Source organism: Penicillium waksmanii (assembly GCF_028829765.1).
Source record: "Penicillium waksmanii strain IBT 27052 chromosome Unknown utg000007l:1.0-4314555.0:1.0-4317578.0, whole genome shotgun sequence".
Lineage (NCBI taxonomy): Eukaryota > Fungi > Ascomycota > Eurotiomycetes > Eurotiales > Aspergillaceae > Penicillium > Penicillium waksmanii.
Genome location: NW_026643253.1, coordinates 757,946 through 782,193, shown reverse-complemented (window position 1 = coordinate 782,193; position 24,248 = coordinate 757,946). Strand labels below are relative to the sequence as shown.

The following is a 24,248-nucleotide window of genomic DNA, read 5'->3' as shown; positions in this document are numbered from 1 at the left end:
TTTGGTTTGTGAAGCTGGTTGAAACTGTTGAGCTGTTCTAGCTGTCAAAATCGAGACGGTATCACCTTTATATCTCAGATTCACACCCAGGGCCTAGTCTTCAGGGATAGCGCCATTTCCACAGACTAATCCACAGAGTAAAGCGCCACCTCTTCAGCCAAAACAGCGAAGTTTTACCGGCGGATAAATGGACCCCCATTGGCACCGCAGGAGATCGGCATTCACCACAGTTTACGCGATGCACATTCTGTGGGTATAGTCCTGTGAATAGGCTAGAGTGAAGAGCTCACAGTCCTCAATTTATCAGATTTCCAAGTACTGTGTCCCCAATCCCGGAAGCGTTGTCCGGATGGGGAGAGAGCCGAGAGACGGAGATGGACAAAATAGTAATGGTGTAGATTGGTTTCATCTAATTTGCCGAGATTTAGGCGGGAAATCTATTTGACCCCTACTCCGTGTTTAAGCATGGGTTGTTTCGTTCTGCTTTAAGTGCTCTTTTGCTTTGACTTTATTGGTCATTGGGTCTTGAAACTTGTCGCTGCTTCATGTTGACATGGCATTTCTCCACTTTTTAGTGGGCTTAGTGCCCCACATCGTTGCCCCTGTCTTGTTACACATTATTTTATGATTTAGCTATGTCAGAGGCAAAGACATTCAGGTCTATTTCTAGGGGCTTTCCGGGTGTTTAATATAGGCTCATTTCTATATTGAATCTGGGCATCCGTCTCATATGGCTAGTCTTGGCATTTATTAGGGTTGGCGTGTGGAAAGAAGATGAACAGAAGAATGAGATCATCCAATACACCTGGCTTGCCTTTGAGTACCTTTGTGCATATTGGACCTATCTTAATTGAAATGGTTTGAGCCGACAAATTTCGGCATACATTTTGGTCTCCAGCATGCATTCAATTTAAAAAATCTTCTCGCTTTTCCTATTAACAGCTTCGCAACCCACTAATTCAACCAGTTACTTCTACCCTCACCAAACTGTGCTGTAAATATTTATACCTCTTAAGTGCCCAGGTGGGGGTAGTCTCATTCACCTGGGAATACTAGTAGTAAGGAAATGGTCTTGATCAAAAGCCTATTGCTCTACTCATTGACATACGGGATGCCGCCAAATTGCGACCGATGCATTCAAATGAATCTCCAGTGCCCGCGATTCAATAACCATTTTTTTGATGAAGAAGGGCAAATGCATCCCATATGTTGGATTTCTTTTATGGGTACAAATTTTCAAACCTTGGGAGCGGATCCGCTCGTTATATTGTAGAGATCGGTCGATCGGATATAGCCATGGAAGTATGAGCTTCCCCACATCTCCAAGAAGAGGGGAACCCCGGACAGCCAGCAATGTAACAACATAGAAGCATACTTTCCAAAAGAGGGGTCGCACCAGCTCGGTAAGCTTTCACGGTCAGTTGCCTCGGTACTGAAAAGACAATAGTTTGTGATTCTTATAGCCTTGGAGAAGACAGTTGAAGCTATAGTTATCGACTCAACTTCTACATCACTTGCACTTGCACGGATTGTTCACCATGGGCTCTATAACCGAAACTCGGCAGTTTGACATCCCGAAGCTTTGTAAAGCTGGGGTTGTGGTCAATGAGGGGCCCGACTTTCAGGTCGAGGTGCAAATGGTGCCGGTTCCTGAGCCTGGTATGTGCTAACCGGAATAATCTCTTTGTATGGAAGAAGATACATGCTGAGAGAGGCTCATTAGGACCCGATGATATACTTGTTCGACTCAAGTTTACCGGACTTTGTTCATCAGATATTCATCTCATGCAGGGAGATCTTGGTATGCCGCCCATGTCAACATTTGGCGTGCGATCTCCGGGCCATGAGGGTGCCGGTATTGTAGTAAAGGTCGGTGCAAATGTCAAAAACTTCAAGCTGGGCGATCGAGCTGGAGTCAAACCGATTGTTGATACTTGTGGAACGTGCTCTTTGTGTTTGGTCGACAAGGAGACATATTGCAAGGCCGCCATTCACAGTGGCCTAATGACGGCTGGTTAGTGAAAAAAAGAGGACATCCATGGTGATAGATTCTAGTACTCACTCATCTAGGCACATATCAGCAATACCTAGTTTCACCCGCCCGATATGCATCGCCCATCCCAGATGGAATTCCTGACGAAGTCGCCGCACCGATCATGTGCAGCGCAAGTACAATCTATCGCTCGCTCGTCGAATCCAACCTTCGTGCCGGATCCTGGGTAGTATTTCCAGGAGGTGGTGGTGGTGTCGGAATCCAGGGTGTACAGCTCGCCAAGGCAATGGGAATGCGGCCTATTGTTGTAGATACCGGGGCCTCGAAACGCGAACTGTCGCTTAAAATGGGAGCCGAGGCTTTCGTGGACTTTGTCGAAACTGATGACTCCGCAAAGGCAGTCATCGAGATTGCCGATGGGGTTGGAGCCCATGGTGTCTTCGTCACTGCACCTGCGGCGTATAAGACTGCCGTCTCCTTCATTGGAAATCGGGTTGGTTCTATGATAATGTGTATTGGGCTGCCACCTGCGGGTACAATGATTTTAGGGACAGATCCTTGCGAATTTATTTTTAAGAATCTTACTATCAAGGGGACCTTGGTTGGTAGCCGAAGTGATACGGCTGCAGCGTTGGATTATGCGAAACGGGGTATGTTACATCAAATTTGCGAGGTTTATCCTATCAATCGGTTGCCAGAAGGTGTCGAGAAATTGCGCAAGGGGCAAGTTGCTGGGCGCATTGTGGTGAATTTTGATTGGGAGGAATAATTTACATATAATTGATCTATGGTATATCGTTTCCCAGTTGTACAAACTTCTGTTCATCGGTCACACAAAGGTATTTTGGAGTGACATCGGGTTCGGAATGTGTAAAAAAAAATTCATCTCCAATGCCGATGGTTAATATCAGGCCCATTCAAGGATTGATACGAAAATGAAGCAAAAAATGGACTCGCGGGGAATCGAACCCCGGACCACTCCCATGCTAAGGGAGTATTATACCACTAAACCACAAGCCCAATTGGATGAAAGAATGGGTTCACTTTAAGCAATATGAACTAGAATACTGAAAGATAGATTCACTAGATCTTATTTTTTCACAGAATACAATATTATGGGGGTCTATAGGAGGGATTTGATCCTGCTATCTTCCAAAAATAACATTGATTGATTTCTAAGGCTCCTTACACCATTTGGTAGCCAATGGCGCTATGGTAACTTTCAAAGTTGAAGATTCATCGACATACTACCTAATAGGTAATAGCACTGACGCAAAATATATTTCCACACAGGTAAATTTCCGAGGTCGGAAAGACCGCCAGGGCTCAAACTTGAATCTTCCAGGTAGTAATAGTAGTAATTAGGTAGTTCCGTGACCTTTGAAGTTATTTTCTTCCAAGATTTCGAAAGACTATTGTCGATTGCCAGGTGCCCGATTCTGGCATCTGGGCAGCAACCTTCAAGGTGGAACATGCATCCTATGATTAAGGAACTACTCTGGAACTTCAAGTCTAGGCGTGAAAATACGGCGTGCATTGGGAATTGAGAGAGATACTAAAGTAGAAGCTCTTGGCGAAACCGGATGATGAGAGAAGTATTGCTAAGCATAAATACTAAACAAAATCCTCCATTGACTACCAGTATGGGCCCATGTTACTACTAACGTGAACCTCTCTACTCAGCCTTAAAACACTCCAAGCTAGCCACATAGAATGGCCTGCTGAACCTCTGCGTCTTCTTTCCGTCCTCGGCAGTCTTAGGGACTTCGATAGTCCAGTCGTCTCCCTGGCAGCCCGGTTCCCTAACATTGTTAGCCATATTCATGGATTATTTTCCATAGTAGTAACATACGTGTAAAAGATACACTTAGGGCGATCATCTCCTAATTGGCTGACATCAATGCTTCTCACACTTGTAGTGCTAGTATTTAATTAGCAATAGCTACGTGCACTGGGACGAGGAGTCATACGGATAATCAGTGTCGTAACAGCCAGTATCGGGGAGGATACTAATTGGATCTTCTCCTCCATCTATGTATTTGATATTCACCTAAATGTTTATCAGTCTCGGTGGTTCATGGTAGCAGAGTAGTTGTTCATATACCTCCGCAGCCACACCATCAGCCAAGGCAGGCGTGATGTATGTAACGAGAGCAAGACAGAAAGGGAGCGAGAATTTCATATTGAATGAGATGAATGCGAACCTGAAATTAAATAAGTGTCTAGAGGTGGAATGATTTCTTATTTATAACCCAAGAACTATCAAGGGGCGTAAATAATGCAGCTGATCGTTGTGTGTAGATCGTTCAGCTAATCTGTACCTACACAAAATTACTTCGCTTCTCACATTCACCGCTACTCTAAGCTAAAATTATGCATGTACTTCGTATAGAGAACCCAAATGTACCTCCACATTTTCAGGTACAGAAGTACAGCTATGTGAGCTGAAAAATGCAGAATACCAATAGATCAAAGCAGAAGCCAATGAGATGATAGACCATCATGTCGATCTTATCCGATTGGAAAAAATTGTACTACATCTTAATTTTCCATTACCTACTTGATCTCCATGACAGGATCTTGTGCGAAGCTGTTGGTCAATCTGCCGAGATTTTCCCCAGCCTCTCAACCCTATTCAAGTTGATCGTCAGCTGCGGGTGGCTTCTATATGACGGTTTTATTGGTGTTCACATGGAACATTAGATTTGAGACATTTACACTCTCTTGCCAATATATATATTGTATCCGCTGCGGTTGAGATCACAATTCTGGCTTCGTATTACAGATACTCGGCCAATATTTCTCCTCGGTATAGCCCCTGGTTTATGAACACTCAGCTGTTTGTTACAATATCTCGCGCTAATATACGCTAAAACTGATCCAATGGACTGGCCAGAGAGTGTAAGCAACAGAAACGGTTCTAGTAGTAATTGGAGGGGAGAGCAGAGAAGAGAGAGCAGCATTTAAAACAGAGGTCACCGAAGAAATGGGAGGAGGAGCCGGCAACATAGGCAGTGTACAGAGTACAATTACAGCATAATGGGCTTAGGTGTTACACACTAATAACCACCAGCCATATGTAAATTCTCATGAGGAACACTCTTAATTTTGGGACGCTGGCGTTCCCCTTTTCTGCCGGCCTAAATTGCCTTGGCCTACTGAGCCAGTTGCTCCTAATTATGGAGCGCCGTCCTGCGATCGCGCACATGGAACAGAATATCAACTTGAAAATCTCCAATATTTCTAGGCAGCCAAGATTACGGCGGCGCGAAAAGCTAGAAAAGTGCGACTATAATGTCCTCTTACTGCATTTGGAGTCTAGACTCCACGAGAAACACGCTCAGCCACTGACTTGGCGCTTAGCCCCCGGCGATCTCTGACTGTCGTAATCATCCATTCTTTACCTTTGGGATCATGGGTTAAATCACCCCTCTCTCGACGATTTCCTTCAATTTCATTCCCTCCTTCAACGATTGCTTTCAAATTAATCCGTATACGTATCAGCCGTGCCTTTCTTTGAGGACCTTTCTTTGAGCACCCCTTAAGTCGGACACGGTGTATATCAAGGGATCGTTGTTTAGCCCCCGCGATCGCGATCGCTATTGCGCACGCGCCGACACATTGGAACGCCCTTCCCCTTCATCAGCAGGAGAATCGACCCTTCGCCTCGCTGGAGCGCACTCAATTATTTGGCGGAGAGTTATATACTAAAAAGGCACCGAAATGGCTTTACAAGATTTGCTAGCGCGCATCTCTAAGCTCCTCGTGCTATCATACGTGATCGACTGGGTCTTTATCATGTAGGTCTGCCGCCATCGCACACCCACCTGGTGCCCAAGAGCATGAACTGACAAATCGCCGTAGTGGAATTGCGCTCATCGGATATGGATTTTCCAAAGTCGACCCCAGCCAACACCCCTTCTCCCTAACCGACCCGACTATCGCCTTTCCCTACAAAGAAAATGAGACTGTATCGACCGCAGCTCTGATCCTTGCTGGATTGCTGGCTCCCGCCGTCATAGTGTTTGCTGGAGCACTCTTCATTGTTCCCGGAACAGCGGCTGAAGGTGGTCCGCGGCCTTCCAAGTCGCAGATCCTACGGCGCAAGGTCTGGGAATGGAACGCAGGATGGATGGGTCTGGCCGTGTCGCTAGCGGGCGCATTCATGGCTACCCAGGGATTGAAGAGTCTATTGGGGAAACCACGTCCGGATATGCTTGCGCGATGCAATCCGGATCTCAACGCCATTGAGGAGAATCTTGTCGGTGGACTTGGTGTTGCCGGAGCACCCATAATCGTCACCTGGAAAATCTGTCAAGACCAGTCCGATTTCCTCAAGGTGGATGGGTTTACCTCTTTCCCTTCGGGTCACGCCTCCTGTAAGTTTCACATCAATTTAACTAGTAGACTTGATAACTACCGGAGGATTATGTGCTAACGGGCCATGCTTTAGTTGCGTTCTCTGGACTAGCCTACCTGACGCTATGGTTTTGCGCCAAATTTTCCGTTGGCTTCCCATACTTGTCATATTTCCCAACTGAAGGCCAAAACTATTCCGACGACCGTACTTCAGTGCGAACCCGTGGTGCCGCACCGCCAGTTCTGATGATGATATTCGCACTCGTACCTACCGCAACGGCAACCTTTATCGCAGCATCGCGCTGGGCTAATTGTCGACACCACGGCTTTGACGTGTTATTTGGCTCTGCGCTGGGAATCCTCTTTGCCTACATTGGATTCCGCATGTACCACCTCCCGATCCAGCGTGGAGCTGGTTGGGCTTGGGGACCGCGGGCGCGCCGTCGAGCTTTCATCCGAGGCATTGGATTCCCCAGTTCTTTGGGCATAGATAGTTGGTCTTATGCCCCTGAAATCGAGCAGGGTGGTCGGAACGGAATCCATGCAGAGTCCAATGTTGTTCATGATGATAGCTACGTGGAACGTGAGGCTGAGCACATTCCCATGCAAGAACAACCGGCGCATAGTCCGGTTGAAAGAGTATAAGAGGAAATGGGGAGAAAAACTTATTTAATGGGCTCATAGATTGCTTTTCACAAGCAGCGCCCTTTCTTCGCATTATCCCATTCGGCATAGAGGTGTCGACACTATACATAATAAAGCCGGTATAATTATATGGATATGACATAGGTACTCTCACATAAAGAATTCAGCAGCATAGCTGCCAGTGCTCATTATAATTATTCCTTGTCAATATACTAAACAAGCTGAATATACTCATCGGATGTATTTCCATCTCTATCGAATGGTCCGATAATCCGGGAAACCATCCATTCCATCCCATCTATTCGCGCGAACCATTTCGCGGTATGGCGTGTTAGATCCATTTCTCCTTCTCCATTGCATCACAGTATCTCTAGACACACCAAGCGATTGTGTGTTACAAAGTATGAAAGGAGAAAAAGCAAATACAATCAAAGAGGTCAATGAGAGACCAAGCGGGTGTATTCAATAATTTAGTGCTTATCCTAACCGGATGGCCGTGAAATTTGTCATGAATAAACAGCTTTGGCTGCATTTGACCTAGCTACCGCAGCGACGTATCCATGGATATTCCCCTCTGAAGCAAACTGGACGGCAGAACTATGATACACATTCCTGCTTGCCATAAATGAAGGGTTGTAGAAGGCAAGGGCAAGGAGCAATGCAAAGGCAGACATAAGAGGTTCGATCAGCGCCTATACCACGCCCGGGTGATCTTTGTTCTGCGCATCTTCTTTTGGAGAAGAAAGATGCCCTGCAAAAGCGCCTCCGGGGTTGGGGGACAGCCAGGGACGTAGATATCGACAGGGACGAGACGGTCCACCCCGCGGACAACGTTGTAACTGTAGTGGTAATACCCTCCCCCATTTGCGCAACTACCCATGCTGATGACCCATCTGGGCTCGGGCATCTGGTCATAGAGGAGTCTCAACGCTGGTGCCATCTTGTTGGTCACGGTGCCGGCCACTATCATCACATCGGCTTGTCGTGGGGAGGCGCGGAAAATGATACCCAGTCGGTCTTGATCATAGCGGGGCATGGACGAGCCCATCATTTCGATTCCGCAACAGGCGAGCCCGAATGACAAAGGCCAAAGTGAGCCCTGTCTGGCCCAGTTGATCAAGTCGTCTGCCTTTGTACTATCGTTGAAAAGGAAGTTAGAACCAGGCGAGATATGACTATAATCTGAAAGCACTTGGATAGAGAACTCACAGAACATATCCGGCAGCCCCATCCATTGCATCGTTCGACGGCAGAGGAGAATCTGAAGGTTTATTAGGGCTTGACAAGTTGCTGTGACACCGTACTGGCAACGCTCTAGGAAAAAGTAGACACTGTGACAGCTTTGTGATGATCGGTCGACGGAGGACGCCTTGAAGGGGGGCAAAGAGTGTCATTTTCACCGAATGAAATGAGTGTTGGAATTGAAAGTTTGACGTGAAAACGAAAGACAAAGATAGGAACGCAGAGTGTGATGCGGAGAGTAAAGAAGTTCTGAGAAAAGTATACTCAGTCACACCTGCTCTGCCTAACAATAGCCAATGAGGGAAAGTAGAAGCTTGGAATGACCAATCAAAAGAATGAAAATTCGGCGATTTGGTGGGTCCAAAAATGGCCGATATTGCCGAACTTATAAACGCCGAACTTAGCCTCTGACAAACACCAGCAATAGTCATTCCAGATATGAAATGCCCGGAAGTCGGCCATCAGTTAAAGTGGCATGTACATCTTGTCATGATAGGCGGGTTAAATGTGATCGAAGTGAAGGTGTCTCGTGTTCCAACTGTCGAATTGCCCAACGTCATTGTGAGCCGATCATCTCACGGCGTGGACGGTATGTGTATGCCTCACCTTTGAGAATTATTTATAAAACTAATATAGAATCAGAAAACGCAAGCTTCCTCTGATACCTAGTCAGAGTGGATTTAGCAGCAGCGCCCAGGAGTATGCCCGAAATGAATACCCCCCTAGAAGCTATGCTTCGGGCCCACCTAACAGCCACTATGCTCAAGAACAACAGCAGGAACCGTGTTTCCCGGCTCAGGGACCTAATGGGAAAACGCCATATATTGGAGATAGCTCTAATCTCAACTACTTGGTCCAACAATTCGGGAACCCCTTCCGAGGTACGACAGATATAAGGCCGCTTGAGGAGCGCTTGCAAGGGGCAATGCTAGCTCGGCTGGGAAAATCGACGGAACAAGAGATTAGGAGAGTTCACTCATATACTACTGACAGACTTCAACAAGAGGGTGCTTTCGATCTACCCCCGCTGGAGATCAGCGGGAAGCTTCTCAACGCCTACTTCTTTCATTCGCTCGCGTCGTTGCCCGTGATTGACAGGTCACAATTGCTTGAATCTATCAACCAGGGCACAGCCTCAAACTTGCTTTTGAACGCCATCTACCTCGCTTCTACTATATATTGCTCGGATGAAACTATAGCTGATGCTGGGTTTGTGTCTCGATATGTGGCTAGCCTCACGTTCTACCGCAGAGCAAAATCCCTTTACGATGCCGGATATGAAAACGATGCGGTCGCGACCATTCAAGCAACATTTCTCATGTGCTATTGGTGGAGTGGTATTTTAGAGCCCAAGGATACGTGGTATTGGCTTGGGATATCGGTGGGAATGGCGCAAGCTTTGGGCATGCATCAAGAGTGGGGTTGAGCTTGTCGCAACCTGCGTGAATATCGCTGAAATTTCGATAGGAAGTCATACATGCGCCTGAGCGAAAAAGACCGGAAAGTATGGCGGAGACTATGGTGGATGGTTTATGTTAGTCAACTGCAACAGTTTTGTTCCCCTTTTCTTTTCGGCCTGCTGACACGGGAATAGGCCATGGATGTCAACCTGTCCATGCTGTTGGACCGCCCGCCACGCGTACAGGGAAGACTATGCAACGTGAAACCTCTAGCGGAGGATGATTTTGAACAACCGACAGACTCTGCTGATCAAGAGACCTTCGGCGAAACTCTCAACGCGGCAAATCGCTTCACTATAAATGCTGTTCAACTGGCTCGGATAGGTATCCGCTTTTGGGTCCCACTTCGAGACTGTTCTTTTGCTAAGAGCGATGCTAGTGGACCAATTTTATACGATCAAATTTGATGAAACAAACTCTCACTCTCAAGATGTCTGTCTGGACCAGATTTCAAGGTGGTCCTCATCACTCCCAGCGGAATTGCAAAATGTGTCGATGAACAGCAGCCCTTGGGCCATGATTACGAATCTTTTGTACCAGTTAGTGACACGCTCAAGCATTACCTTTCTGGGGATTTCTGCTAAAAAACATCAGAGAATACCGACTTCTGTTGCACCGAAGCAATCCTAGATTCTCGCACAACACAGGACCAGGCACTCCGACATTTGAAATCTGCACGCAAATGTTTCATATATTAGAGTTCATTGTCGCAAATGATCTCATATACCCAGCATCCGCCAGCATGTAAGTTGCTCTACACTGGTGATATTTATTTGCCCAAGATACTGAGTATGTTTCTACTAGTGTTGCACCCATTTTGTCAATCCTTTCCATCTATATTGTCAACATTCATCGGGGGGACGCCGGCATCAAAATGATTTCCGAGAACAGAGCACGCTTCTGCATGGTAATACTTGAGAAATTACTTGATAGGTTCCCAGTGGTGGCGTCTTTCTACCCCATCTACGAGGCCCTGCTAAAACGCTACGCCGTGGATGTTCCTGCGTATGATGATAAGACCAGATCCGGGGGTTCGGAAACGGGGCATCCTTCAGACGGCATGACCGGTCTACACGTAGACGAGTGTGACGCCGGAAATATTGAGGCCAGCGGTGGCTCGATCCTACAAGACAGCACGAGTGGGACATTTCCATTCCCACTTCCATTTGGAAATCTGTTTGAGGAGTTCCTACTCAGTTCCCCGCCCCCCAAAAGCTAGGAGGATCCTCGAAAGCCATACATTACTATTGCCGTTATTAATACGAGAGAGCCCCGAGAAACAGAATCGTAGGAAATTTGAGAAGGAACCTAGCTCGTCGACTATTTTAAGTCGCAATGAATAGCATCGAGAACATGCTCCGACTCTCCACTATTCCCGTTGATGGGTATATCTTTTTCATGATCGCCAGAAGACCATCGGAAAACCCTACTCCCAAATACTCAGGGATAGCTTCCCCTTCGGGATCTCTCAGCCTCTCCTATGCTCTCTTCTCACGCTGAAATTCTGCTTGCCAACGATTCTTTTCTTGTTTGAGGATGACGTTCGATGGAAAATCAAGAAGTGAAGTCTTTGCTTCAAGTTCCACACGATATACTGTTCTGCGCTGATTGAGCTACCCCATCGTTCTCGCTGTGATTATCGTTTGCGGTTGCGAAAGCCTAACAAGATCCTCAGTTCCAAGCTAGGAAAGGCTCTCTGTACGCCCGCCCGGTGGCCCCACGGATTAATAATAATAGCCGGCTTTAACGGGGATTAGGTAAAAGGTACCGACGGTCCTCAAGCTTTAAAGCGCATCCCCATTCCAACACGTTAAACCTTGAGAACAACCTAGCTTCCACCTCAAATAATGGCCTCATTTCTTATTACCGGTTCCTCGCGTGGCCTGGGCCTTGCACTTGCCACCCGACTTGCATCTCTACCCAGCGGCCAAGTGGGAACTATCTTCGCGACCGCTCGTCAGGATAATTCGGCACAACTCAAGGAGCTCATAAGTGCTTCTTCCGGTCGCGTTGAATTTGTCGGTTTAGACGTGACCGATAAGAAAAGTGTACAGGAAGCGACTCACCTGGTTGAACAGAAGTTACAAGGCAAGGGACTTGACTATCTGATCAACAATGCTGGTGCGATGGACTGGAACCCCGCCGGAGTGGAGGGGATGTAAGTTTTTTTCTCCATAAATCGGATGGTCATGTCTAAATAAAATTGATCAGGGATAATCTTAATGAAATATTCAATCTGAATGTCACTGGTACTCATGAGGTTACACGAGCCTTCTTGCCTCTGCTGCGTCGCGGGGAGAAGAAATCTGTTATTAACATGTGAGTTATTGAAGCTGAATATTGCTCGGACAAGGTGCTAATGGGGTTTAGTTCGACGACTCTGGGATCTATTTCCAGAGCTCATGTCTACGAGCAAATGCGCTCGCCTGCCTACAAGATAACTAAGGCTGCGTTGAATATGCTAAGCGTCCAATATGCGCAACAATATGCCTCTGAAGGATTTACCTTCTTGCTTGTTAGTCCTGGAGTAAGTTGCACACCGGGATCTGTTGACATAGGAGTTTTTGCTAATTTACCCAGTGGTTGCAAACTGATCTAGGAGGCTCACGAGCAGATCTGCCTGTCGAGACAGGTGCCGAGAAGGTGGTGGATATCGTGCTGAAGACTGGCCCTCATCAAAATGGAAAGTTTGTCAACATTCATATTCCAGGTTGGGAGAATGCGGAAGGAAATAATTCGTACGCAGGGGAAGAAGTCGAATGGTAAATCTTCGGACAGAGGAAGCTTGGCTTAGATCCTACGAATCTACTATATTCTCCAAGTGACAATAATATATTTATAGATAAAGATTTAAGTGTGGATGTTCACAGCCATTTAATTGTGTAGATACAGCGTGTACTGATATTACATGTAGATCTTGGAGACCCAGAGGGAAGTAAATTTAACTTTGCAGCTGTTAGGCTCGGCGTGTTGAATGGCAGCGTGATGCTAACTTACCCCTCGCAGTGGTGGCTGCCCTCCTGCTCCGAGTCCTTGCAACCACTTGTGCAAAGCTTGGGGTGGCCAACATCACCGGGGTTCTTGCAGTGGAACAGAACATTCTTGAGATCCTCGTTCTCAAGATCGGTACCCTTGAGGACATCTTTAAGATCGGCCTCGGTGAAACCTATCAATGTGTTAGATATCTATTACAATGAAGCCCCAGACTTTGAAGACCTACCGTGTGACTTGATCAGGACATCCGAACAATAGTCAAAGCTGGGTGTGCAAGTCTTGTCCGCCAAGCCGGTGGCGGCAAGTGCAAATACCGTGAGCAAGACTGAGGAGAACTTCATTTTGACTTCGTATACAGAGATGTCAGAAGGTGGAGCAATGGTGTCAGGGGAAATTGTTGCGCATTATATGCTTATTATTTCCGCAAAATGTATAGCAAAACAAAAGCTTTCACATTCCCATCGGCTTGAAAAGCTTGGTTTGCATGTCCAAAGCGGAATGTAGTTCGGTATGCGGTTACGCCATGCTGCATATTTCGCATCCCGGGCTATGAGGGATTTTGACCAATTCCAACAAAATAAATTTTGATTCTAATTCTGAATATCGTTTAATCACCGGCAAACGGATCTCAATATAAGGAGCCTGGGGATCTAGAAGGGCCTACAACCTCCCCTGGGGGTCTTTTTTATGGCGATGTGACGTATTGCCTACTTTAGCATCATATATGAGTGAAATGATTCACGGGTATGTGCATAGTAGGTAGTGCGCTGATTCTGTGAATCTTTTCTCTCAAGTTATTGTTGCAAGACCTGAGGTATTTCTTCTCAGTTGTCTCAGCAGAGACTTGTATTTGGCGCATGGGTAGTTGCTAACCCGAGCATGAGACAAATAAGGACGAGAGAAGCAGCATGCACGAGATACGTAGTCTTGGGGAGATGGCATACTGCTTGGTTGTTAGCAATTAATCGTCGCATTGGCCAATAGCAGCCAGAGCCGATCATTGTATCGCAAGCCATTCCCAACCAGGCAGCTCTACGCGCCCCCCCTCAAGATGATAAGATAAACCCCGCACAAGACTGGGGCACCTGCCCAGGTGGACTTATATCATTCACCGGATGGAGCTTTTTCGAATTTATAAAACTAGCATCTTGATATTAGCTATTTAGAGTTGCATTTCCATAAGCACCGCCTCTTATTTCCACTGTTTGATTTGGATTCTTCACACCACCCGTTTCCATCCACCCACCCAACACAATGGCACCTAACAAGGAACACGGTCAGAGCCAACCAAGTGCTTTGACACATAACTGCATTTATTATAGTCTACAATCAAACTGACAAATTCAAGTTACCAAACTCGTCAATGCAGATCCAGGTTTACCCAGATCAAACCCAACAAAGTCTTACTGGCAACACATCCCCCACCCACTCGCCAATACCCAATCTCCAACTCTACCCTCGGAGGTGAATTATACGATAATCGGATCAGGAATCACAGGACTCTCCATCGCAAAAACAATTCTGGAGAAAAGTCAAGCTGCAAGGGTCACGATTTTAGAAGCTCGGGCGCTGTGTTCTGGTGCAACAGGCCGTAATGGCGGACAAATGGCCGCTAATGCGGGCGAGGAGTATATGCATTTGGCAACAATGCACGGACCGGAGATGGCGGGGCGAATTGCGAATTTTACTCTGAGAAATTTAGAGCGAATGCAGGATCTGATTGAGGAGTATGATGCGGTTGAAGTTAGTGAGATGCAGCGGTTGCAGAAGTTGAGGGTTTTCTTGACGGCTGGGAAATTTTCTGAATTCAGGGAGAGTATTGGGAGAATGGAAAGGGATCATCCTTCGCTGAGGGGGCTTTATACGATTCTTGATAAACAGACGGTGCTCAAGGTATATCGAGTTTCTTTGCTTCTTTGCTTCCCCCGTGTTGATGATCATTTTATCTAATGCTGGTGGCTTGCGCAGGACTTTGGCATCCATGGTGCAGCTGGCGGAGCACTGATCCCGGCTGGTACAGTTTGGCCGTACAGACTAGTGACGAGGGCTTTTGCGGACCTGTTGAAGAAATACTCAGATCGATTCACGATAGAAACAAATACTCCGGTCCTGGGTGTGGAGCATGATCCGAAGTCCGCGACTCCTTTCCCCTACACGCTGCGCACATCCCGTGGCCCACTTCGCGCAGGAAATGTCATCTATGCCACAAATGGACATACAGGACATCTTCTGCCTCGTCTTCGAGGACGGATTCATCCATTCAAGGGTACAATGACAGTTCAAGACCCTGGTACCTCGGCCCCTAAACAGGGGGATTCTGTTTCTTGGGGATTCCATTATCCGCCCACCTACGACCCTGCCACAGGACGATCGGGCTTTGGGCTCTATTATCTCGGCCAGAGTGCGAAGACGGGATACTTCTATTTTGGAGGCGAGAATGCGCGAGTCGATGATACCGTTTCGGCTGATGATAGCTTTGTTGGAGAGAATTCTGTTTCGCATTTGCAGAGTGTCTTGCCGCGGTTTTTTGGGAAAAGTGAATCTTCCCCTTGGAAGCTTGTTAGCTCCTGGAGTGGAATTATGGGGTTTTCGTCTGATGGATTGCCTCTGGTCGGACGTTTACCTTCTTCTATTTCTGGGCGTAGTGGCGAAGGGGAATGGATTGCGGCTGCGTTTAATGGGTATGGGATGGCGAATTGCTTGCTGAGTGGAGAGGCATTAGCATTGATGGCTTTGGGGGAACGAGTCGACTGGCTTCCCAGTGCATATGGATTGGACGAGGAGAGGCTGAGGAATGTTTTGACTGCGCCAGAGTCCGTCAAGGCGCTGACTGCAAAGTTATAAAGTTTCAAGTTGTTTACTCGCCAAGCCAACACAGATCTAGCAATCGAAACCCACATAGTTTGACACTGGTGGTTGTAGGATATCTTTCCTTTCCACGAGATATCTTGCCCAGTTAAACATATAAATGAAGCGCCGACCGGGGTCGAATTGCACGACTTTCTCTATGGCGAAATACGCATGTGGGTCTACCGGAATATCCATCAAGATACCCAAACATACAAATGAAGAGTGGCATCAAAGCAGGTATGGTTGGCTAGGCTAAGTGACAGGATGTGAAATCATTAAATGAAACCCATGGCGCTTGATAAATGGTGTACTTGGTTATTCGTTGACGATTAATCTGTACATGGCGAGACTAGATTTTGGCCACTCCTAAGAGCAAATGTGTCAATCGCAGAGACAGGCCCTCGTCATCGAACACAAAATGCTAAATAAGACATGTCATGATGCCGACGGCTTCCAGATCTTTGTCTGGCGTGTGAATACAACTCTTTCGCATTGGAAAATTTTGTTTCGAAATTTTGTGGCCCCACTCCTCTTCCCCTTCGTCGGTGACATCCTTCTATTCCTCCAGGAACCAAAAAAAAACGCGTCACAACAGCAGAGAAGAAGCTGAAAGAGCAAAAAATGGACTCGCGGGGAATCGAACCCCGGACCACTCCCATGCTAAGGGAGTATTATACCACTAAACCACAAGCCCAGTTGTTATGGTGGGTCGGCGAAAAACGGACTCAGGTGCCGGTGGCGATCGCTCGGCCCGATCTGAATCGGCTAGGTCGATGTCTCGGCCGTCACAAAGTCCATCGCTGAGGATTGTTGGTTAGGGCTGCCGGGGGATTGTTGGAGTTTCCAGGTCTTTGTTTCTGTATGTAGCGATCGTCCCTCTGCTGCGCCAATTCCAATCCCGTCAATACAGCGGACCAGGTAAGTTTCAAGGGAGAGCTGCTCGCGGGATAGGACAATTCGCAGTTTCTTGTGCTTTTCGGGATGGTCGTAGGGAAGAAGTAGTTCGCCCATATGAGGATAAATAGGATCCCACCATCGTTTGGCAGGGGTATCCGGTTCGGTCTTTTTCTCCTTGTCCGCTGGTGTAGATGAGACTTTCATGACAACGTCAAGTAACAGAAGGTGGGCCACGGCAGCTTCAACCTCCTCTCTCAGACTTAGATTGCCTGGGGACTTGAGGTCTGGAACAGATGGTAGGTTGAAAGAGACATCATAGTGCGTGCCAAAAGGAGGAAATGACATATTGGTGCGCATTCTCACGGTAAAGGAACTGTTCGGCGTGAGGAGGTTTCCTTGAAACACGGACTCGATTGGTTTCAAAGAGCTTGCAACGAGACCTTCAAGCACGTTCGGGGAAGAGGGTTGATGGGGTAGTTTCCAGTTGGAAAACATCTGGGCTGTGAATTCGGGAACCTGGAAGCCCGAAGACCGCAAAGTACTAACAATGTCGTAAACGAATGATTCTAGATAGCGAGCTTCTGAGATGTGCTGAAGATATGCGAGTGCAGGGCGTAAAAGATGATACTCGGGATTGGGTCGTCTCTTCGGAGTCAAGGGCAGTGGGACTTGCGTTCGTCGGTGTAAGTTTTGACGATGAGCAAAGGAAAGCAGTATGCGAATAGAGTGGGCCACACCATCCGCAAGAACAACATCGTCCTGAGATGACTCTTGTTCAGCGTGAAGGCTCTCGTCATTGGTATCCACCAGATCAAGCAGAATTTCAAGGTCATCAGCGGCCGGGATCTGAATGAGATTTTGTCGCGTCGTCACACCGCAGCTAGCCATCGCCCTGGCCTCTCGAACAAGCTCATGGAACAGTTCGTCCTCGAAGACGGAATCGCGAGCTTGGAGGATCCGTTGCTCAATAGATTCCGCATCGTTGGAGCTAGCCCCGGGTGGTTTTGTACAGCCGGTAATTCTAGAGCCTCGTTTCACGCGGACTCGAACGAAGCGCGAACCCGAGGGAACCAGCCCCTGGTCCAACACTAAACTGCCGTCGTTACCACGTCGCAAAGAAGCAAGTCCACGGTCGCGGAAAGCAGGCGTAGCTATGTGTCTTAGTTAGAAAGAGCCGGTGCGCGAGTTGAGAAGTAGAACTTGATCTTACCTTCCATAAATCCATACTGCACACCCAGAGATTGTCTCTCCCGGGGAAGTCTGCAGACCTTCCATCCTTTATCTTTAATCGCTAGCACCGAATTCCAGTATTTCGTCTCTGCCTCAACTTCCTTTTCAAGCCGAGATGCTGCGCCGAGTAGTTTGTTGGCCGCGGAGTTGAAATTCTGGATTCTCCACCCTCTCGATACCGTCGATATATCTTTATTAATCGAGTCTGGCTTGGGAGGAGGGTGTACGACCTCGGAATTGAGTGAACCAACGGGGGCGACTTGTTTGAGGAATGCGGACATGGAGGTTTCGGCCTGGCGGGGAGCATGCTTGGATAGCAACAGCGATATGAAGTCGAGAGCGAACATAGTTTCCATATGTGAGGCCCTACCAACATCGAGTTAGATTTTGTTTCAATCTGCACCGTAGCTTTCATTGAGTATATATTTGGCATACATCGCAAACTGGGTGATCTCCGCACGCCGCTTGTATAGCTCCTCCCGACGCTCGGTGGTGTCCATTTCTTTTTTGTCGCCATCTTCATCGGAATCCAAAGATCCACCTCTTTCCTCCTCTTCGGCGAGCTTTGCTAGTAGGACTTCTTCGTTGACATCGCGGAAGCCACCCCACTGCTCGTTGATCTGGGCGATCTCGACTGGAAGGGTATCTGGACGGTCGGATTTCTCCAGGTTTGGTCGCAAGGGGAGAGTAAAAGAATCAGCCATTCTGGCGATTGTCGCAGTCCATTTGCCGCTCGAATGCGATCGGGATTGGGCGTGAGTGTGGGCGTGGGAGAGTTGTGAAGTTGCGAAGTCACAACGAAGCTGCCCGTTAAAGGGAAGGCGCCATCACGTGCAAGCTCGGACCGGGTCAACTGGCGAGTCCGAAGTATAAAAACATCAACAGCTGCAGGAACAGCAAGAATAGCAACATTCAGGGAATATTTATGGAAAAACTACTTGTATTCGATTGTATATTCTATCTAAGATCTAGAGTTAATCTTTCTTGCCCTGTCTGGTCTTCACAAAGTCTACCAGATCAAAGAAGCTCTTCTTGTAGTGGCGCTGCTGAGTGGTCCGGTTCACCACTTGGATGCCAAATTGCGCAGAATAGTCGCCAAATTCCCAATTATCGACGAAACTCCAAGCGAGAGCTCCCATGACGTGGACACCATCTTCGTAGATTGACTTGAGGATCTCAGACATAAACGAGAGGTAGTAAACACTCCGGGGAGAGTCGAATCTGTACAGACATTAGCATCATGACGGAGATGGAGTACCATCGATGGCGAGGAGAGGAAAAACAAGATGTAAACATACAGTTGATCAGGAAGGTCCTTGTCAGCCTCACCATAAACAGGGAAACCAAACTCGGACACGAACACGGGGTGTCGGAATGTGTTCCACAGGTAGAGTAGGTACTCCCGGAAGTAAGTCGGCGTGATATATACATAGGATTCTAGTAATCATGTCAGTCGTTGTACACCGGGGCATTGATTGTCAAAACTGAAGGAGAAAAACCAACCTGAGCGATAACCAATATTCCATCCGTAGATATTCTCCGTCTCTTGCTTAACACAATATGGGAAAAGCGAGTTTGAATCGGCGGTGTTCTTCGCACAAGCATCAATACCCTCATCAGCCGGCGAGACCACCGTTGCCGTGTATGGATCAATTCCAAAGAAATCAGATGTGCCATTGATATATTCCAGCTCGGAGTCATTCAAGCGTCGCGCTCCTGGCATTGTGTCTAGAATAGACTTGGGGTATTGCTTCCCGAGAAAGATTGGGTTTCCAAAGAAGCCAAGTTGCATCTCGTTGAACCGATTAGCAGCACTGACATGACTGGAATTTCCAGGGTTCTTCGGGACTCCAAAATTATCATTGAACTTGATTCCGATTCTGCCATTCCCTTTCAGTTGGTCGTGATAGAATTTGTAGACTTGGGCATGTGCGTGGACAACATTGTCAACTCCTTGGAAGTTGAAAGCGTAGAGCAATGGCTCATTGAAAGTCACCCAGATCGGAACTCGGTCGGCGAAATGCGTGAGAAGAACTTTGCCGTAATTGACAAAGGCATCAACAAAGGTCTCATTCTGATAACCGGCATTGTTATACCCGATATCGGGGTGTCTCGCTAGAAAGAAAGATGTCAGCAGCTGCGAAGGCTAGTATACTGGGGAATTAGGTGGACTTACTAATGTTATCACTGGCGACGAACATGAGAGGACTGTCGAAATGAAGCATAGTAATCACGGGCTGCATTCCAGCATCCAAAACCGTATTGATCAGGTCATCATAGTGGTCGATCGCCTGTTGATTGACGGGAGTACCAGCGTGCACAAATGGCAAAATGCGAGTCCACGGAATGGTGAAACTGTAGTATTCCACACCCATAGCTGCCAATCGCTGAATATCTTGCTTGTAAAGATAATAGTTCTCATTCGTGACATAGTCCTTGGGCCTATCATCAGAGATCAATTTCTCCAGTAAGCTAGGAGACCGGCCTTCAAGGCCGACGGCGCCTTCAATTTGGGCAGCACTGCCAGCAACGCCAAATACAAAGTCATCCGGAAAGCTATAGCAATCGGTAGGCCCAAAGTAGTCACTCGGAGGGAGGACAAGCTCGCTGGTTGGAACGGGGGTGGGGCTGACAGTCTTTGAGTACATGCCAGTAGTTGTCTAGAGAAAGAGATGAGAATTGTCCCAAGCCGAAAGCATGCAAGCCACGAACTCACATAGTTTTTCAGATCAGCTTCCTGCCACATGGATGACCATGCAGCCTGTCCAAAACGATCATCCGTATCAGTTGCACTAATGGCGGTCTGTCCAGGTAACCAATTACCCCATGTTGTTGTTGACAGGGAAGTGAAATGCTTGACTGCATCGGTGTACGCTGGCGCATATGTCGTGGTCGTAGTAGGCGACGGCATAGATGTTGCATATCTTGAAGATGTAAGCTCGCGCCATCGTTATCCTAGACCGGAGTACCCACCGAACAGTCTCATTGAGAGTGAACGAAAATGGCTGGAAGTAATAGCTCGCCGAAGTAGTAGCATGTGTGCATTGAGGTCGAGCTGAATGACCTTTTGTCGTATGAAAGACCTCTTGGGCCTCAACGGCCGCTACAAGCCCCGCGATTCCCAGGAAGGCGGACCACATGGTTGCTAGTGGAGGGGAAATTTCTATATGAGTAGGACTCGCGCCGACCAAGCTCCTTATTTTAATATCTTTCCTTCGGGATTCCCGAGTGCGTCAGCCCCACACATAACTAATCTCGTCGGGCAATTGTCGGGGTAGGCAAACTTGCGGAGTGAAGCGCTTCCGACGTGGTGCCGAACTTAATATTATTACGATGTGGAGTGCGTAATGATACTGTCAGGGAAGTTGCAATCAGATTTAGGGGTGGATCGGCAGCTCCAGCGGTCCGTTACACTGTTTGGTAGTATAGCCCGTTCCTGGCCAGGAGCTATACCCACGAAGGCCCCAGTTTCCCCGCATGGAGGTTGTGGGGAGCCAATGGCTGAAGCTTACAGCCGAGGCTATCTTGGTTAAGAGGGGCAGAAGGGCGCAGGGAAGCTAGCTGGATCAAAGATAGTTTCCAGAGTTTACCCGATTGGCACGGCTCTTCAAGTTGAAGACTGAAGTATTAGCACCACAGACGTCATACCAGTTTAAAATTGAATTGCAAAACTAGTTGACAGACGTATGCTGAGTAGGAACGTTATTCACAAAACGCCATGTACGCCGACCCAATGGAAAGGAATATTCAACGCCGGAAAGAACAGAACGGAAAATCGGAGTATGAGAGAAAAGACAAGAGAAGCGACATTCTACTCCCAACATAACCATCCAGCTGAGCCACCGATGGCAACCATCATCATGGCTGTCAAAATACCAGCACCGGCACGGTCTGCCGTAGTGATATCACGCATCAAAGAGCCAGGCTTTGGCTGTTCTGGCTTGCCTCCAGCACCGGGATCACCTTTACTAGTGCCGCCGTCATTATCTGTAAATGGAGCAGCAACACGCGTAACAAGATTCGACTGGATAGCCTCCAGGGCTGCCATCTGTTGACCAAAATCTCTCGTGTTGTCCCATTTCTTCTCCGTCCATTTCATTCCACACGAACTTCCCTTAGGTCCACCAGTACAGGTCTTGGCTGCTGCTTCTGCAGTGGCTTTGAGTTTGGGCATGATTTGATCGTAGGTAAATGGGGCCATTTGAGTGGTGGCTGCCATCCATCGGGCAAGATAGCCTTTGAATGAACGTTGGTCCACCATGCAGGTATTCACTGTCTCGCATGCGCGTTCGTACATAATGTTCTTTTGGAAGAAGACATCGGTCGCATCGAGGACTTTCTGGGTCCTCTCCTTCCATTTCTGGTCTTCTGTCTGCGGAACTCGTCAGATTCAAGTTTACTATTGCAAAGATTGGGATTAACACTCACCAGATTATACATGTTGGCTGCACCCAAGAGATAGACACCAGCGTTGTAGGTCCACTCAATCTTGTTCATGTCGGTGCAGTTGCTCAAATCACTTGCGCCGTCCCAGAAGTGATATTCGTGAGTCATAAATCCGACATTATAAGTCCAGTCCCACGCTCTCTCAGCCCAATCGGCGTAAGTTTGGTTGCCGGTATATCTCGCAAGACGCGCAGCCAAGTTGAAGAAACCACCGGTAGAAATAGTGTTCTTGTAGTTATATCCGTTGTTCCATGTGAAGATCTGCCATCTCAATCCACCTCCGCAAGAAGAGTCGTCCCAGCGCGGAGCCTGCGTATTGAAGGTTGCTTGAGCCATTTCCAGCCAGCCCGGCTTGTCATCAGGAGGATTTGGGAAGTTTCGTTCCGCGGCAGACATGGCTGTGAATCCCCAGAAAGCCTGGTCATCGTTTCCTTCCGTCTTCGTTTGGTTATTCGGCATGAAAGCAGCGCTGTCACCAGCCTGCCATAAAAGACCCTGGATGGTCCACTCATTCCATTGGTCGTCGCCAGTCACAAACCAATAATCGACAATAGCGTTGAACATCGCACCGGCTTCCCACCAGTAGTAAGGATCGGGCAAGTTACCGGGGTTGTCGCCAGGTCGATAACCAGTATAGTAGCTCATCATGTCGGTCGCGACGATCTTGGCTGCTTTCTTGACGGACTCTTCAAAACATCAGTTATAGATCACGGAATAAGCTCGGGCAACAAATCGATTGACTTACCATCGTTACTTGCATCCAAGTCCAGAGCTTGGACAGATGATAGGCTGGCCAGGCCCAAGGCAAAAAGGCCCATCCATGAGGGCCGAGTGGTATGGCCCGCCATCCGTATATAGTAACAAGTCAAATGTATCGAGGATTGAAGTGAATGTTCTGTAATTGATGAGTCGCTGCGCAGTCACTTTGTATCTCACATCCCCAGCAACTGAAGATGAGGCTATTCAGCTAGTAGAATGTCCAGCGGGAAAAGCGAGGTGATAGAAAGCGCAAAAGGAATCGACGAGACAGTAACAGGAACGTGTGGATCGAGCGGCCGCATTCCAACAACACTAGGAGCTGGTATGGGAACAAGGCGACCATCCCTCGAATCACAACGGCTCCCTGGAAAGGAGACAGGATCCCTGGAGCACCACGCTCGACCGCATGAAGCGTTTTCCATTGTAAGAGAGGACTGCGTCCACCGAAAACAAGTGAAGTCTTCCCATGAGGTGCAACATCGGGGCTGTCATTATGTCGTGGCTCCCATGGTTCTGGCCGGTCGGTCTCCACGATGAGGGTCGACAGGGAATGCGGGCGGACCTGTCAGGAATCACCATGCGAGCACTGGATGAAGTCGATGGAGTCAATGCGAGCGATTAATGGGGCTATCTATCGCTCAGGTCCACTGTAGCTGGCCGCCCAGGTGGTTCCTGGCCGAAACCGACGATACAAAAGTCGACGCATTCCGATGTTGTAACGACCATCCCTTTCCGGAAGGGAGAGAATGGTCGTGCCAGGGCCCTTGCTCTCTTTCCAACCCTTCCAGGGCTGGGGCTTCCAGGGGTCTCTTCTATGGCGAGGAGGAACAAGAGAATTGTTGGTGATTTGGTAGGAAGCTTGGGTCGAAAGATATTCAAGAGGGATGGCGGGTGACGTTGGTAGAGAGGAACCAACGACTGGGGCGCGGTTTTCCGTAGTAGGATGAGCATGTCGTTTCGCCCAATACGCGATTTCGATAAAGTCAACTACCTCGTACTGTTTCTTTCTACTAGAAGTCAAACACTGACGAATTATCATATTTTGTTCACTATTCACTGTGCGCACCGATCGAATTCCACATATTTGATCCACCACTACCCAGTACCCTCCATTTTCAAGTTTCGCACCAGTTTGATTTGATTGCTTTCGAGCTATTTGTTTTACATCTACATCAAATGCTTCGATTTATTAACCATCAGCCATGATAGAGTAAAGAAAGGTACCCTGTAAGGCTACCCCACTGCCCATCATGCCGAGGCCGATCATGTTCTTCCCACGTATAGTTGATTTGAACGACTCATCATGGCTTTCACCATATGTCATGAATACCACTCGACACTCCAACTGCATCCTAGTTCAAGTACCTGCCAAG

General features: G+C 47.8%; 11 protein-coding genes across 11 annotated transcripts; 5 read left to right on the top strand and 6 right to left on the bottom strand.

Moving 5' to 3' along the window:
- Positions 1 to 1,538: 1,538 nt before the first annotated feature.
- On the top strand, positions 1,539 to 2,762 carry N7481_007144 (zinc-dependent alcohol dehydrogenase; the record flags this gene model as incomplete). Its single annotated transcript, XM_057266363.1, has 3 exons — positions 1,539 to 1,659; positions 1,724 to 2,014; positions 2,071 to 2,762. 3 exons carry the CDS (start codon positions 1,539 to 1,541, stop codon positions 2,760 to 2,762), a joined length of 1,104 nt encoding a protein of 367 aa, XP_057120564.1.
- Positions 2,763 to 3,668: 906 nt separating this feature from the next.
- N7481_007143 (uncharacterized protein) lies at positions 3,669 to 4,175 on the bottom strand (the record flags this gene model as incomplete). Its single annotated transcript, XM_057266362.1, has 4 exons — positions 3,669 to 3,795; positions 3,846 to 3,914; positions 3,964 to 4,043; positions 4,098 to 4,175. The coding sequence occupies 4 exons, from the start codon at positions 4,173 to 4,175 to the stop codon at positions 3,669 to 3,671; spliced, it is 354 nt and encodes a 117-aa protein (XP_057120563.1).
- A 1,541-nt stretch (positions 4,176 to 5,716) lies between these two features.
- N7481_007142 (phosphatase PAP2 family protein) lies at positions 5,717 to 6,997 on the top strand (the record flags this gene model as incomplete). The annotated part of the gene is made up of 3 exons (XM_057266361.1): positions 5,717 to 5,793; positions 5,858 to 6,372; positions 6,447 to 6,997. The coding sequence occupies 3 exons, from the start codon at positions 5,717 to 5,719 to the stop codon at positions 6,995 to 6,997; spliced, it is 1,143 nt and encodes a 380-aa protein (XP_057120562.1).
- Positions 6,998 to 7,682: 685 nt separating this feature from the next.
- N7481_007141 (NuoB/complex I 20 kDa subunit family protein) lies at positions 7,683 to 8,391 on the bottom strand (the record flags this gene model as incomplete). Its single annotated transcript, XM_057266360.1, has 2 exons — positions 7,683 to 8,133; positions 8,207 to 8,391. The coding sequence occupies 2 exons, from the start codon at positions 8,389 to 8,391 to the stop codon at positions 7,683 to 7,685; spliced, it is 636 nt and encodes a 211-aa protein (XP_057120561.1).
- Positions 8,392 to 8,677: 286 nt separating this feature from the next.
- On the top strand, positions 8,678 to 10,918 carry N7481_007140 (fungal specific transcription factor domain-containing protein; the record flags this gene model as incomplete). The annotated part of the gene is made up of 7 exons (XM_057266359.1): positions 8,678 to 8,832; positions 8,876 to 9,655; positions 9,707 to 9,773; positions 9,834 to 10,023; positions 10,070 to 10,238; positions 10,294 to 10,443; positions 10,504 to 10,918. 7 exons carry the CDS (start codon positions 8,678 to 8,680, stop codon positions 10,916 to 10,918), a joined length of 1,926 nt encoding a protein of 641 aa, XP_057120560.1.
- A 628-nt stretch (positions 10,919 to 11,546) lies between these two features.
- Positions 11,547 to 12,465, top strand: N7481_007139 (uncharacterized protein; the record flags this gene model as incomplete). The annotated part of the gene is made up of 4 exons (XM_057266358.1): positions 11,547 to 11,857; positions 11,911 to 12,018; positions 12,070 to 12,226; positions 12,280 to 12,465. 4 exons carry the CDS (start codon positions 11,547 to 11,549, stop codon positions 12,463 to 12,465), a joined length of 762 nt encoding a protein of 253 aa, XP_057120559.1.
- A 227-nt stretch (positions 12,466 to 12,692) lies between these two features.
- N7481_007138 (uncharacterized protein) lies at positions 12,693 to 13,034 on the bottom strand (the record flags this gene model as incomplete). Its single annotated transcript, XM_057266357.1, has 2 exons — positions 12,693 to 12,865; positions 12,920 to 13,034. The coding sequence occupies 2 exons, from the start codon at positions 13,032 to 13,034 to the stop codon at positions 12,693 to 12,695; spliced, it is 288 nt and encodes a 95-aa protein (XP_057120558.1).
- A 913-nt stretch (positions 13,035 to 13,947) lies between these two features.
- N7481_007137 (NAD(P)/FAD-dependent oxidoreductase) lies at positions 13,948 to 15,537 on the top strand (the record flags this gene model as incomplete). Its single annotated transcript, XM_057266356.1, has 3 exons — positions 13,948 to 13,969; positions 14,042 to 14,586; positions 14,662 to 15,537. The coding sequence occupies 3 exons, from the start codon at positions 13,948 to 13,950 to the stop codon at positions 15,535 to 15,537; spliced, it is 1,443 nt and encodes a 480-aa protein (XP_057120557.1).
- Positions 15,538 to 16,308: 771 nt separating this feature from the next.
- Positions 16,309 to 18,374, bottom strand: N7481_007136 (mediator of RNA polymerase II transcription subunit 17; the record flags this gene model as incomplete). Its single annotated transcript, XM_057266355.1, has 3 exons — positions 16,309 to 17,591; positions 17,651 to 18,036; positions 18,106 to 18,374. The coding sequence occupies 3 exons, from the start codon at positions 18,372 to 18,374 to the stop codon at positions 16,309 to 16,311; spliced, it is 1,938 nt and encodes a 645-aa protein (XP_057120556.1).
- A 270-nt stretch (positions 18,375 to 18,644) lies between these two features.
- On the bottom strand, positions 18,645 to 20,810 carry N7481_007135 (glycoside hydrolase family 1 protein; the record flags this gene model as incomplete). Its single annotated transcript, XM_057266354.1, has 6 exons — positions 18,645 to 18,891; positions 18,969 to 19,107; positions 19,174 to 19,785; positions 19,847 to 20,330; positions 20,387 to 20,594; positions 20,644 to 20,810. The coding sequence occupies 6 exons, from the start codon at positions 20,808 to 20,810 to the stop codon at positions 18,645 to 18,647; spliced, it is 1,857 nt and encodes a 618-aa protein (XP_057120555.1).
- A 671-nt stretch (positions 20,811 to 21,481) lies between these two features.
- Positions 21,482 to 22,964, bottom strand: N7481_007134 (glycoside hydrolase family 76 protein; the record flags this gene model as incomplete). The annotated part of the gene is made up of 3 exons (XM_057266353.1): positions 21,482 to 22,042; positions 22,099 to 22,802; positions 22,862 to 22,964. 3 exons carry the CDS (start codon positions 22,962 to 22,964, stop codon positions 21,482 to 21,484), a joined length of 1,368 nt encoding a protein of 455 aa, XP_057120554.1.
- Between the last annotated feature and the right edge of the window lie 1,284 nt (positions 22,965 to 24,248).